Source organism: Anser brachyrhynchus (assembly GCF_964034855.1).
Source record: "Anser brachyrhynchus genome assembly, chromosome: 2".
NCBI classification, from domain to species: domain Eukaryota; kingdom Metazoa; phylum Chordata; class Aves; order Anseriformes; family Anatidae; genus Anser; species Anser brachyrhynchus.
In genome coordinates, this window is record NC_137695.1 from 25,696,165 (window position 1) to 25,711,776 (window position 15,612).

The 15,612-nt window shown below is 36.3% G+C and overlaps 1 protein-coding gene across 1 annotated transcript in view; it reads left to right on the forward strand.

The window, feature by feature from the left end:
• The window catches only part of VPS50 (VPS50 subunit of EARP/GARPII complex), a 78,910-nt gene that overhangs the window by 13,350 nt on the left and 49,948 nt on the right, over positions 1-15,612 (forward strand). The window contains exons 5-11 of the mRNA XM_080581734.1: positions 1,102-1,155; positions 3,412-3,482; positions 4,471-4,588; positions 4,670-4,705; positions 7,289-7,371; positions 12,013-12,055; positions 14,914-15,012. Coding sequence (XP_080437860.1) covers positions 1,102-1,155; positions 3,412-3,482; positions 4,471-4,588; positions 4,670-4,705; positions 7,289-7,371; positions 12,013-12,055; positions 14,914-15,012 — 504 coding nt within the window. The remainder of the gene's footprint in view (positions 1-1,101; positions 1,156-3,411; positions 3,483-4,470; positions 4,589-4,669; positions 4,706-7,288; positions 7,372-12,012; positions 12,056-14,913; positions 15,013-15,612) is intronic.

Sequence of the window (15,612 nt, forward strand, 5' to 3'; positions counted from 1 at the left end):
CTCACAAGGAGCAGTTCTTTTGCTGTCCTGCAAAAGAAAGTTGTAATATCAGAGTCCTTTGAAAACCATTTGCATGCAGGTGCTCTTCCAAAGGACGGGAACTGAACTGGTGGAGCCGTTGTGAGTGTTACAGGGATGCTGTATTTTGAAGATCCCAATGTCATACTGCATTTGAATAAGCAGTTTACAAACCTACAGTGTGTAAAACAAAACAACCGAAGAAAACCAAAAAACCTCCCTCATCACTCTTTCCCACAAGTACAATGGGGCTGGCTGACAGTCACAGCCAGTTTTACTTAATTTTCATTTCTGGAAGTATTGGTCCCTGTGAAGAATATAGAGCAATACCAGTAACGTTTTTGTCATGTTTGAAACTGTTTCTTCTTAAATGTCTGTAGTACCTGCTGAAAAATAAACAAGCAACCAAAACCTACAAACTGTTTTCAAGCTTGCGTTCATATGACTGTTAATGTTGGATTTCTTTCTTTCTTTTTTTTTTTTTTATTTTGTGTGTGCACAAGAGCCTGATCAAAGCAACAATGCTGGTTCTTAAATTCAGTACAGGCAGGAGCCCTCAGGAGCGTTCCACTTACTGTTAGTTCAGAACAATGGTGAAAGTTTTAAAATTTGCATGTTCTGAGAGCTAAAGAAATGGTGTAATGTGCACAGGGTGAATATTCCTTTTGGCATGGATTTTATTTAATATGGTATCTGTCTGAAAGGTAAGCGTCATCATGACTTTCTTAGATCCCCATGGTAGATGGTTAACTTAAGTTTGTGCTCTAGCGGTAGCATAAACAGAATGTAAGCATTGTAGTTACGTATTTTATTCTGTTTTTTATTCTAGCATCTTTAACGGGCAGAGAAGTAAGATTAATTTAAAAATGGTCATTAATTCCTAGATGAAATTGTAAATAAACATTTTTCTTTATTATCCATGTGATTTCTAGGGTTTTTAACTTGTTATGGCTGGCATATTTATTAATAAGTTCGAAAACTACAGGAGTGACAGAATCACAAAGTCACTGTAGAACTTCAGTATAGAGACTGGCTACTTTATTGAGATTGCTGTGTATCAATTCTGGTATTCTTGTTTTTAAGGTATCTAAGAAAGTTGCAGACTTGATTCTTGAAAAACAGCCTGCATATGTTGAGGTAAGACTAGTGTCATTTTTTAACAGTAAACCACTCAAATTTGTCCCCTTATAATACTGCTTGTTTCAGTTGGGATTAAATACAGTAATTGGTTAGAAGAGATGCTAGTGCTTGGCTGGAAGTAGTTGTTCTAGCTAAACCTGGATCCAGCTAAACCTGTATCTCTGAAGGGTGAATGAAGGGTGTTTCAACCTGGGGGCTCTTTAGGATGCTAAATGCTTCTACATATGACTTTATTAAGATGGTTTTCTGAAAACATGAATTCACATGCTTGACCAGTACCTGTAATGGACTCGAAGAGGAGCTTTTTGAGCACTTGTGTTTAGGAATGGTTTCAGATTTTTATACACCAGAGCAAACAGTAATGACCTTTTTTAAGAGAACTTAACCAGAAATCTTCTGCTGATCTCAGTCAATCATGAGAGGAAAGCATCAGAATGCTGAGCTGGAAATGGAGTCTTAACATGTCAAGGACCTCCGAGAGCAAAATGAAGTGGAATTGCTCTTACTACTGCCATGCCAACGTTCTGCTTCTCTCTCCTCCCTCCCAGAACATAATTGGAAGAACAGCTATCATAATGATTCTCTGAAGAGGTGTTTTTTTTTCTACCCATTTGCTTTTAATAATGTCCCTATACATGTGGTCAGCTCAGCCTGGTTTTATCTGATTTTCTTTTTTTTTTTTTTTAATTAAATCTGATTTATCAGGAAACGACACTGAGAAAACTGCAGAAGGAAAACTCAGGATTGTTTTGAAAGTAGTCTGAGAATTACCCTGTGATGGATAATCCTGTGTGTGTACAGCATCTCACATAGCAGAACCTTTTTATTGTGCTCCCCTGATAGTCCATCAGTACTTGTTTCTTGAGCTCAAAGGCAAAACGCTGGGCCAGTTCTATTTACTGTCTCAAATATATGCAAAATAAAGGAAGTCTGCCATCACAAAGGTATGTGAGAGGCCCTCAACTTGGAAAGACCGTACTAGGACCTTGCTGAAGAGGACCAAAAAAATTGGCTTAGCAGCTTTGGAGAATTAACCATTCCCAGTACTCACAATTTAGTGTCTTGTGCATTGGCTGCTGACACTTCAGCCATTTTCTTCTGGTCTCATCTTGATGTCTGGGGGACTGGCACGTCTGCACGCACGCTGAGGGGAGTGACTGCCCCAGGCCTTCTTTATAGGTTGTAGTATTCTGGTGTTAGCCAAATAATTCAGGGCCAAGAGCCACGCACCTGTGACGATACAAAAGATTAAGAAGTTTTCCAGACTTTCAGAATATCTGTTTGAGGTTGTTCTGCATCTTCCTGGTTAAGATGGGTCATACTTTATGAATCCTGAAGAAAGCATTGTCATATGAGCCATTACTGTAATTCTGTTTTGGTTAAGCAGCTGGAGAGAGTGTGATACATCTTTCTTGACTGACTGACCAAGAGATGATCTTAAACTGAACCGAATTTTAAACTTATTTTCACTTGCCATGTCTTCAAAATAAATTTAATTTTCAAAGTGAAAATCTTCCTTCTTCCCATGGAAAGCACTCAATATGTTTTTAAATGATGAGGAGTATTTAAAAAAATAATTTAAGAGTGGAGAGAATGCTCATTGTTCTGCAGTGCTGTTCCTAACAAAAGGAATATGTACATGAAAAACATTTTTTTTTTTTTTTGACGAAGTTGTGATTATGCTAGGCACTTCACAAAGTCAAAATCAAGCTAAGTTCAGGTTGCTTGTGCTGAAGAGTTTTCAGCTTAAATTCAACCGGATACAATTAACGTTCATTATGAAGTGACATTTATTAAATTTTTAGAATGCAAATGTTTCTAAGAAGATGTGAAATGTGTGAATGATATGTGAAACATGTTTTTCTTTTTCTGTTTTGTTTTGTTTTTGTTACCCTTTGGCATATTAATGCAAATTAATCTGTATTTCTGTCCCTGATTATTATGCTGTGGGGTATTCTGTTAATCATATACAGACTCTTAGGCTGCATGTGGAGTATATAAATGAAGAGGCTCTCAAGGCAATGAAAATGTATTTCAAGTATCTTTCTTCAAAGGAGAATTGTGTTTTAAGAGATAGCTTGTTTTAATGTTACATACCAGTGTTTAGCATATAAAAAGCTGAAGCAAGTAATATATAAAGGAACTCTAAAAAGTTGTTATAACATCTCAAGATAAAACCTTCTAATTGCTAGTCTTCGCTGGTAGGTAGCAGAACTTTAACTTGTGTGTTTATTTAACCTGTTGTCTCTGTAGGAACTTGAACGTGTTACATCATTACAGACTGGTCTTCAATTAGCAGCTGTTATTTGTGCAAACGGAAGAAGGTATCTTGCTTAAATAATGGTAGAAACTGAAAAGGGGAAAAAGGGATTTAAAAAGACATTTGTAAGGAGGTCACTTGCTGATAATATTTCCTGTTTATGTGCTGAGTGGAATTAGCAATAGTAAATGTACTAAAACGTACTAGTTGCTTTTTTTTTTTTCTTCCAACTTTCACTGTTAATTGCAAGTTCTGTTTAAACAGATACCTTTTGGGATATACCACTGATCCACAGACAAGTTCTGCAGAAGGGATAACATACCTTCTAAATAGTCTGTTGGTGTGTGTCCTGGGTTTGGCTAAGATAGAGTAAATTTTCCTCCTAGAAGTTGGTACGGTGCTGTGTTTTGGATTTAGGATGAGAATAATGCTGATAACACACCGATGTTTTAGTTATTGCAGAGCAGTGCTTAAACTAAGTCAAGGACTTTTCAGCCTCTCATGTTGTCCTGCCAGAAAAGAGGCTGGGGTTGCACCAGAAGCTGGAAGGGGACACAGCCAGGACAACTGGCTCGGGCTGGCCAAAGGGATGTCCCACACCACGTGGCGTTGTGCTGAAAAATTAATAGGGGGTGGCTGGCCAGGGTGGGGGCACCACTGCCTGGGGATGGGCTGGGTATCGGTTGGCGGGTGGTGAGCAATTGTACCGTGCATCACTTGCTTTGTATATATTACTATTATTATTACTATTTCTCCTTCTTTTCTGTCTTACTAAACTTTATCTCAGCCCACAAGCTTTTACATTCATCCTCCTGATTCTTTCCCCCATGCCACTAGGGGAAGTGATGGGGAGAGTGAATAGACTGTGTGGTGCTTAGCTGCCCGCCGGCTTAAACTAAAATACGGTGTCATCTCAGTTTCAGGGTTTCCCTAACAATGCTTGCAATTTTATTTTCTAGCATGTCTGATGATGTGCATGCTAGCGTTTATTTGAAACGAGCCTTATGTTATATATTATGGAAGATTGTCGTGTTCATTGTTAACTTCTACAGACACCTGAATATTGCAAAGGAGGGATTCACACAAGCTAGTTTGGGACTTCTTGCAAATCAAAGGAAACGACAATTGCTTATTGGACTGCTAAAGTCTCTGAGAACAATAAAAACACTGGTATGTGAAGATTTTTTTTCAGTCAATAGCAAAATATTTTTCTTCATTTCTTAGTTATCACTGTTTTCTTTCTCTTTTTAGCAAAGAACTGATGTACGCTTAAGTGAGATGCTAGAGGTAAGTCCCTCCCAGACTATTGTATCTAGAAGCTATTGTATTTCTGTCAGTCATCTTAATTTTGTCCCTTCCTTCCTTCATTTTATGAGCAGGCTATGATGAGTGTTTGTTGTGAAATAGTATTTTTGTTCTTGTTTTAAATGTTGTGAGAAATACTTCATACCAAATTAGACAGCCCCTATGGAGGGGGACAGGGCAGTATTTTCTATCAAAGACTCAATCCTTCAGAACTTAGTTTCAGAACTTAGGCTTCAGTTAGTTCAGTGAGAGTTCTGTCTTCACTCTCCTCTTTACACCTCTGCTTATACTCCTTTTCTGGCTTTAGCTTCATACTTGGAATTAAAAAAGCAAGTGAGGTTTAGCTGGTTCTTGATATACCTGGTCTGGATAAAGTACTTCTACTGGTATATTATTTTACACATTTATATATGGCCTTCCTACTTAGTATTTTATTTTGAAGTGGTGGAGCTTCCCTCCTTATTTAGTGGCTTGGCTTTTTAATAGTCAGTTGTAGAAAAAGTTGTAGCACGCAGGCCATGACGCTGAAAATTCTGCTGTTAAGGTGTGTATATATATATTGCCTAAAATGTAGTAGGTACTGTGCAGGGCAAAAATAAGATCTTGTCTTCAGGTGTTTAAATTGTGTGAAAGTCACATTGAAGAGTTTATTGACAGATATATTTTGATCATGTCGTGTAACTATTTTGACTTGGTAGCTTGCTGATTATTTTTAGCTGAGGTTGGATAGAACGTCATTATGATAATCCCTAGTTACTAAATTTGGAGATTGAATCTTACTAATTTTAACTCTTAAGATTCTTTAATTCCATTTTGGGTAATACACCTTGTCTCACACTTTGTTATTCTTTATCAAGCAAGAATGTATTAATTCACCTGAGGCTGCACCAATGTTATTTTCTGCTCAATAAGCTTAGGTTTTTATTAGCTTTTTATTAGCTATTTATTTCTGTGCTGTGTTGTATTGCACAGGAAATCAGATCTTCACTGCTGGTAGTTGTTCTCTTGAGACAGAGGTGTGGGTGTTGCATCTGCACGCAGACCCTAATGTCAGATTTGTCAGTGATCTTTAAACATTTACCTGCTAAAACTGCCCTTTCTGGCTAACTGGAGTTTTAGAACTGTGTTGACTGTCTTCTCCCAAATACCGTATCCCAGGTATTAGCTATTTCACTGTCTTTACTCTGAGAGGAAGTTAGTAGGTTGGAATATATGAGTTTTATACATGTGTATGTATATACACACATACATATACACATAGTAGCCATACAGAGATGAACATTTAAGCAGGGTTCCCAACTAAAACAGGAGTGACAGAAACAGAAAGGGGTGAGCCACATCTGGAATACATCAGTAATATGTGTTACCCAAGCGGGCTTTGCAATTTGTGATGAGGGGATGAGAGCATGGAACTTGCTGCTTTGCAGCCCTGGTAGACTTAATGGAGCCAGGTTTCCAATGGAGAAGGACGCAAAGAGCTGTAATTGCAGCAGTCATTTTAAGCCAGTGTATTGTTTTATCATCATCTAGTGGATAAAGCATTTTTTTTTTTTAATAGCCAAACTTGATCTACATTAGAATGCTGCTGTTAAAAACAGTTTTATCTGAGAAACTTCTTTACAGTAATAGCTAAATATACATTGCCCATGTGTTTTTGCTCTTCAAGTCAATGAAAATTCATTAGCAGCTTTGCATTTGAGCCCTCTGAAGCACGTAATATAATGAATGTAATTAGGAAAAAAAGGAAAGCTCTTGGCTACTGAAAGGGATTTTCCTTTCTTCAAGAAAAAGGAACTCATTTAATGGCCTCATACCTAATAGGATACAAAAGTAATAATCATAGCCAAGACACTGTTGACGAGATCTTGGGGCTGTATGTTCTTGTGTGCGGTTTTGTTTTGTTTTTGTCCTGGCGTCTTCATATACTTTCTGACTGATTTTTTTCTGTCTATTGGAAATTCTTCTTATAAATTATATATGTTTTTTTTTCCTCCCCAAAGTATTTTTTTTTTGTCCTGGGGCCTTCTGTGAACCATTTGTCTTAAATTCGTTACTAATTAGTTATCAAATGTGTCAAAGTAAATAGAATGTGTTTATTCGTGCTTAATATTGGTGTGTTTCTGTTGTCTCTTTGTTGGTTTTGTAAGTTATGGCTGCAGCTTACTAGTGCCTGAACTTACCTCTTCCCCTGCTCACGAATAGATTGTATTGTATTAACAAAGGTTTGAAAATTAACTGGGAAAATGTTATTTGTTTCGTAATAAGAGCTTTCTGCTATGTTTTGTATGAATCTGTGAGTAAACAAACAAGTAATTTGCACAAGATAATGTAATACATGCAGTGTTTTTGGATCTTGCTAACATGTTGCCTGTTTATAACTCTAAACTGCTTGCAAATTAATTTCTGCAATAGACCCTCAATAGTTTTCTCCAACTTGATACTGTACAGGTGTAAGAGGTGAAGTATTTTGTTCTTTGTCTTTATACATAAGCGTGTAAACAAAAATGGGTGTTGTGGTTTTTGCTTCAAAAGTCAAATTAGCTTTCTATTCTGTTTTATCCCAAGGAAGAGGACTATCCAGGAGCTATTCAGCTGTGCTTGGAATGCCAGAAAGCTGCCAGCACTTTCAAACACTACAGTTGTATAAGGTGAGGTGACATTGTGCTGATCTCAGCTTCCGGATAGTATTTGTAGATGGTATAAAACAATGATGATTAATTCTGATTCTCTAGATCAATTTTGATTTAAATTTAATTTTCTGCTTAGAAAAGTAAAGTTGAGGCATTTATGAAAACATAAACATCTTCAGCATTGTTGTGTCCCCGTCCCCATCCCTACCACTAGGTTATCACAATCTTAACACGATATAATCTCCACCTGGTCTGTGCCATTGTTTTGGAACTGTGGTAGAAAGTTGGCAGGTAAAGTTTCAGCTAAGACTGAGTTAGGACTGTGCTACAACCTGCAGCCTAGACACGCTTGGGCTAATTTTTAATAGGGAAGCTTATATTCTGGAATTATTTGCCTTCAGTGAGATAGTTTTGGAAGGGTGACTTACCCTGATTCTTGGTGGTGAAAGTAGCAAGTACCGAGCTTCATGCTGTCATGGAGAAATTGCTTTCAGAACCAGAACTAATTCACATATCTGCAGTTTCTTGCTTAAAAAGACTTGATGTTTTCCATTGCTTTTTATGCAAGAAAAGAAGAATTGGGTGAACGTCAAGTTCAAAGTCATAACAGATAGGACAATAAAGGAGAAAAATAAGGTGATTTTTGATATTTCATCTATGGAGAAGGTCATTAGATTACCTGGATTTTCTTTTTGTGCTATTTTTAGAGTTTTAAATTTATAGGTAAAATTCTGACATTGTTTGAACTCCTGCCAGAATGCTCCTTGACTTAGCAGGACCAAAATCTCTGAATATATACACTTTGCCTCCTTCTGTCCTATAAACGCGCAATTTGTTGCAACTTCAGAATAATTACCCATAATGCTTGATTTCAGTTTAGGTCTGCGTTTGAGGTATGGTTGAGGTTTAAGGATCTGAAGATGCAACTAAAAAGTGTATGAAGTTAGAAATTCTGCCTGGAAATAAGCCTCTCTCTATTTGGAAGTATCACATTGAAAAGCTAGTTTTTGTTTTCTTTTTAGTTCCATAAAACTTGTACGTGGATATAAATCAACTACACAGCCAAAATTAGCCTACATTACTTGATACAACTCCCCTCTTTTACCTCCCCCCCCCCCAAAAAAAAAAACAACAAAAACAAACAAAACAAAACCCCACAACCTTTTTAAAATTTTGAATCCCTTCCATATATAGTGGTGAATGAAAAATATTCATTATTTATTTGAATGAGAAATGGCTTCATGGTTTCCCTCAGTACTTCACAATTAGGTTGTCGAGATGCAAGATGACTCCTGAACAAGTTTTGCTCTGCTTGACTCTACATTCTAGAGAGAGATGGAGAGATGGATTCTATAGAGTCTTCCACACCTGGGTGTCATCTATAGTGTCTTCGTTGTTCAGGAAGCTCTCCTTAGTATATTGTTCTTTTCGATGCTCTATGGCTCGTCTAATCTATTCTGTGTATCTCCTGCATTTTTCTTCTTTTGGAAAATAAAATTTATTCAGCTTGAAAAGGTAGCTTGATTTCTTTGGCTCTTCAGAGTACTCATCTGCAAAAACATGTGCTTTTGAGATTCAGGTTATTTACCTAGTGTCTTTAAGTTAAATTTTGTTTTATGTAAATTATATAAAAAGTTTAGTTTAATTCTGAATCACTTCAAGCTTTTATTGCAGTTTCAATTTTAATTTCCACTGCATTATGTTCACTATAGCAAAATTTTAAACTTAAACTAACAGTTCATATTTTTGCCATTTGGAATATTTAACTGCAAAAATCATACTATTTTAAATCTGTTAGCATACTGACAAGATACGTGACAAATAGTTTTGAGGATTTACTTTGTTGTTGCACTCAAAAGAAGTTGCATCCAGGAAGACAGTTTCTTGAAAGAAAGAATGATGATAGAAAAATCAGGACTGCTTCTTTATTCTGAGATTGTTTTTTTTTTTTTTTTCTCTGAGCTTATTTTTGTTTGGATTGTGAGAGTAGGACATTTTTAACAGTAAATCTCAGCCTCAGAGCATATATTTTCATAATTGTGCACTGTTTTACTTCCTGAAATCCCAAAGAATATGTATTGTATGGAGTAACATCTTGCTAGCAGGGGTTAGGCTAGATCTTTTGCATTTTTGTTTGGGACCACAGTAGAAACAGTTTATCAAGAAGTCAGACAAGCGCTGACATTTAAAACCTATTTAACTCTCATAAAGATCTGTAGGTAATCACCTTTGTACCTTACCGTGAAATTTTCACAGTATCACTTTTATTTGTCCACATGACAAGAATCAGTGCATTCCTTCAGATTTTTCTTGCTAGGTGGTAGTAGGAGTTAGATGTAGCTCTTCTTAATCAGCAGGGGATTTAAACCTTTATATGGAGTGTGTGTGTGTGTATGTATATATATATTTTGATTTGCTGTGTGTGTAGTCTGAAGAGACGAGCATTGCAGCTTTCCCGACCTCTTTGCTTTTAAGAGTGACTGCTCATCCTCCTTTAAAATAGTAGGCTGGACTTCTGTTTTTTACCTTTGTTCTCCATTATCTTCTTCCAAGGGAAGCAGGTCAGTGCTTATGTTGCATTCCATGCTTGCATTATGTGATTCATTTTTGTTTATAAATAGAAATCAAAGTCATCTGCCTTCTGCTTGTTGATTACTTACGATGGGAACAGACTCCCTTCAAAAACCCTTAGAAAACTCTAGTGTCAGATAATAGGACCACTCTGTCTACTGCATTTGGGTCTAAATGTTCTTTCTATTATATCACAGGAGATGTACCTTCTAAAAATATGCTAATTTAGATTTCTGTGGATGAGGATGTGAAAAATACTTTTAATATGTTTTTTAATTCAGGACATTCATTTAATTCATAAAGTCTCAATTATGGTAGATGGGCTTTCATAATAATCTTGTAGCCGTTATGTCCAAGCATTATCTTAGTAATTGTGGCCTAGAAAACATAGGCAGTTTTAGCTGGATGCTGCATTTCTACATTTTCAGTTCAATACTTGATCAAAGTTACATTTCATACGAAATCTTGTGACTGCACCTCCTTCTCCAAGATTGGTTGGTATAAACGTGGGATGTATTCTTGCAAACACTTGCATACGTCAGATGTGGTCAACTGCAACAGTCAGGAATTGGTTTCAGGAGCCCAAGAAGTTTTTCAGCCCTACATTGCAGTAGTTGAGCAAGTTCTTCATGTGTGTGAGCACGTCATTTGCCTGGATGAGGTTAAAAAAAATCCATGTGTATTTTTAAGTTAATTAGAAAAGGTAAGTGCTACCAAGCAGCAGCGTGTTCATGACATTTATTTGAGAAGAATCCCTCGTGTTTCTGCAGTACCTGTTACTATTAGGGGATTTGTGAGTTTTTAATAGGGCTTATATCAGTACGGTTGCTTGATTTGTTCAGTCTGTGCAAAGGCTGCCCGTGCATTAAATCATTATTGCTGATGTCAACAGCTTCTGTGTTTTAGACCGGTTAATTTCAACATATAAACCAAAAAGATTTTTGTACCTTGGGGGTCTGTGCTGTACCTAGCTCTAAAGATGGACAGGAGGGTTTCTGTGCATAGAGCAAGATTCTTACTCTTGTTCTAATCTCTTCTTGCTAGATAAAAGGACTAGAGTAATAGGAAATTCTCCTAAACTCCAGCAGGCGATGAAGTAGCCTGAAATTGTTAAGAAGGCTTTTCTGTCTGGAGGCTTGTTACATATGGATAAACAACAAAGAATTAGTGGCTACTTGCTTTTAGTGTTCAATGCCAGCTCTTTCTCTTAATTTTTATTTTCTATTTAAACCTTTCTTTGGAAGGTGCTCTATCCAGGTTATCTAACAGAACTAAAAAAGGAGGGGTGATGAGCATGTCATTTAAGTGGAGAGAACTAGATAAGGCAGCTAGAATCTATCTTTTGATAGTTAATGTAGGCCCCTTAGGAAAAGATTCGGAGTACAGATGTAAGTCGTCTTAAATTAGGTAAGGTGATTATCCCATCAGAACTGCGTGCTTTCTATGCTGAAGAGAATATCCTGCCTATGTCTTTGTTTTCATGACCCTCCCAAACAAAACCAAAAACATATTAGCCACTTTTTTTTTTTTGGTTGGTATTCCAAAATTTTAAAAGCTAATTGTTAAGAGAGCAGCAGTTGTGCCTTTCTTTGTCCAAAATAGTTTCTCTTATGGTAGCTTTTTTTGGTTAATCTTTCTATACCAAGTACAGCTCAGACAAGTGAAGTGATGGTCTTAGAGATTTTCTGAGCGTTATGTAAGCTTAAGTTCTGACTTTTCTTAAAAATTTAAACATTTTTCCAATAGTGTTTCTATAAGGGGTTCCTGAGCAATGGGTAAAAGGTTCTATACCACAGTTTGCAAAGACGTGACTGCCCTGACCTTTTTGTTTCTGTATTGCTGTAGTAGAGCAGAGTGCTGAATCGAAATGTTTAGAGCACAAGTTTCTGTGGGGTTGGGAGTATCTCTGAATACTTGGGTAAATCCCAGCAGGATGAGGTCTTGTCTGGGCTCTCTTAACACTGTTGCATTATAAAGCTGGGATAATATGCTTCTGTAACAGATACTTTAATTTGAAGTGTTAAGAATACAGCACTGTTAGTATGACCAGTAGTTTGATTTTAAACTTTTTTTTCCTTTCATTTATAGCGAGTTAAATTCAAAACTGCAAGATACTTTGGAACAAATAGAGGTAAGAATGATTATATTTGTTTAGTGTATATTAGTTGTTAACCTCTAGATACTAGAGCTTTCTAAAATGCACTGCTGTTAGTAATTACTGAATGTGCATGTTTCTTTCAAATTTAATCTTTGGAATACTGTAGCCATTGCTATTCATGTAGCCTTTGGTGCTGAAATCTACTTAAATGCTTTATAATATGGTATCAAGTCTATCATCCCAGCTTGCTAATTGTGCCAACTCAAGTGGTAAAGCAATCAATAAAATAGATACATCATATTAGAAGTACTGGAGCATAGGTATGCTCCCTGTGTGATGAATATACACGGTGGTTTTCAGTCCATGAACTGCTGTGAATTCTTTAACTTGTCCTAAAGAGTTGTGAAAAATAACCAAGAGTGGCATGCCAATAGGTTTGGATAATATACACGAGAGATGACAGTTTCACTGGAAACTTTAGTGGTCAGCAAACTGGAAACTGCTGGGTAGGGCCAATGCTAAGGCATAGCAAGTAAGACTTGAATAGCCGAGAAAGATACAACTAACATTAGTTTAAGTTGGTAGACAGTATAACAAAAGCAAATACAAAATAGTAGGTTTCTTGCTGGAAATTGATGGAAAAAAAGGGTTCAAAAAAAGGGTTTTGTGAACAATAGGAACAAAAGGAATTCTTTTAACTCCTTTAGTAAGTGATTTTGAGCTGGAGCTTGGCAAGCTTTTGTCGGAAGCCTAACAGTGTAGGTATGTATAATGTATATGTAGTGCATGTAATCTCTATGTATGTAATGCATATCAGGAAACTGAATTTGCTGTTCCAGCAGTTCTCTACACCTCTCTCTGATCATTTGCTCTTTGGAAAGTAAGATTAGAGCATGTATTATTGTACCTTGTTATTTAATTCCATGTGCAATTAGAACTTTGTTACCTTTTCTTCATTTATGCCTTTTGTAAATTACTTTTTTGCAAAGCTTTTCTTTGTTGTTTTACTCTTTCCCTGCTATATGCATCTATTCAGAGCATGTCTGGTCCTAAAGAGCTAACGAGATGACTGTTTTCATCTCACTCTCACTTAGTCCAGTCATTAATCTTTATTTAAGATCACTCAGATTTAATTCCTGTTATGTTCAGAGGATACCATTTATTCCCTGTGAACAAACACTGAAATTGCTTAAAAGGGGACACGCATCTTTACTTCCTCCCAGTAACAGCTTTGCAGAACAAATCCAGCAAAATCTGGAAAGAAGTAACATGTTGGTTGGTGTAAGCGATTCATAGCTAGATAAAGAATTGTATTCAAGTTTCCTATTTATTTATTTTATTTAAAACATATTCCAATAATTACTACTTTAATAATGACTCTTCTCGATAGTCAAATGACTCTGTTCATCTCCATTCTTTTTTTTTTTTCCCTCCACTAGTTTTTAACAGTATGAAAGCAAAGACAATGTTACAAAAAATACAAGGTGGCTATATGGGAAAAGGCCCTGGAAAAATCTAGCTGAAAAATTAATGTGCTCTGTGTTTTTGTTCTGTTCACGGTCAATTTGATATCCCTGTTTCTTTGTCTGTAAAGCTGTTTCGCATGAAATAGGAAAAGGAAAAAAAAAACTTTAATATCAGTATATGGTTGAAATTCCATATTGAGGAATTTCACTTTGAGAAATATCTGACTGTTTAGGTTGCTTGTACCTTTACCATTTTTTACCATTTACCTTTATCAAAAAAATGCAGAGTTCTTGATTTTTGCTCTATCCTCCTTTTTTGTGCTTAAGGAAGATATTGATCTTTTTTTTTTTTTTTTTTTTTTTTTTCAGAAAAAAGAAACACCATTAAAACAAAACCAACACAAATCTTTGGGATCAAAATCTATTAATATTTTGTGGCTAATTAAATATTTCATGAAAACTTTCCAGTGGAATGAGTAAAAGTATATAGGGACTAAACAATCCTTTTATTTTGATTTGCAAGAGTAAGGTTGCATTGCTCTTAATTAATAAGAATTGAAGGGACTAGTAAGGAGAGAAGCTATCTGTTAGCTGCATAAATTATTGATTTGGGACCTGTTTTCTTGCATTGTTGATTGAGAATAATTAGAGAGAGGCTGTGTATCTCAGAATATATTAAGAGTCTAAGTGAAAATTATGTTATTAAGTTTCACAGTCAAAATCTTGGAAAGCTTATTAGTTAGTTATTAAGTATATGATCCTGTTACATCTTTTTATTCAGTGCACATAAAAAGCGGGCTTCATTTATTGTCAAGCTGTTCACTACGTTTTGTCCAGACGTTGCTCTGATGACAGAACTAGTAACTGTGTGTTGATGTGTGTTTGTGCTTTCTTCTCTATTTCTGGTCATTATGCCAGTGTAGTGCTTCATAAATGACTTATTTCACAATGAACCTTTATGTCAGAAAATGTGAATTTCATTTAATAGATTGTAGTCATAGGATAAATAGTCTGTAATTGAATTGCTTGAGCTGAAACACCTATGGAGCCCTTTCATTTTTTCCCCAGATCTGGATTTTTCTTAGGAGTGGGAGTAGACCAAATTAGAAATCCAAGCTCTCTGATATTGGGGTGCTAAGCCTTCACAAAGTAAACATCACTTTGAACTTGACTTCAGCGGCGTAAAGTACTTTTTGCTGTACTTGTTTTTGGAAATGGTGAAGCCAGTTGTCTGGCACAAATTTCAGACTGAAGTGCTGCTGCATGTGGCAAGATATGCCACCTGAAATAGTCCAGTCTTGCCTGTATTACAAGCATAATTATCAGCATTCTTTAAATACACTTATTTTCCTCACTTGTTAAAACAAACCAAGTATATTGCTTATATTACATGTTTAACACATTTTTGTGCCTTCGTTTATACAGGAACAATTGGATGTAGCGCTCTCCAAGATATGCAAGAACTTTGATATAAGTCATTACACAAAGGTTCAGCAAGCTTACAGGCTGCTTGGAAAAACACAGGTTAGTATTTGTGTTCTGAGTAAGTCATGAAGAACAGTGGTGTAACGATGTGGAGCTTTGTGTACTGGGGCAGAAATCGATTATCCTAATGCTGATGAATCTCGCTTACAAAGGCTCTGTTATTTTAACACTAATTGCTAAAGGTAAGCCATGTAATGCAGTAACACATAGGTTTTGGGACATGGTATAACTAGCAATTCCATATTTCACCTCCTTATGTAATGTTTTATGCATTACAAATTATACCTTGACATGTGAGTGCTATTTTTTTTATAGCTATGTCCATGATACTGAGCTATGCACAACCTGCACCTTGTATATATGCATTCCCATTTTATAGTACTTGGATGTGACAGGAATGAAGATGCGAGGAGATATTTTTTTGGCAGCAAAAAGTGACACAAGGCATGACAAAAGGAGAGGAGATAGTCCTGCAGGCAGTTCTCATCAGTGATCAGTTTTCGTAATATAGGGGTGCTGAACATGACAGTGCCAGTGTAGCAATAATATTCTGGTTTAGAGAAGAGATTCTTCCAGAAGGCGTTAGCTGCTGGCAGTCACATCAGAGTGCCTGTCTCCTGCTGAATACAGGATGAGAAG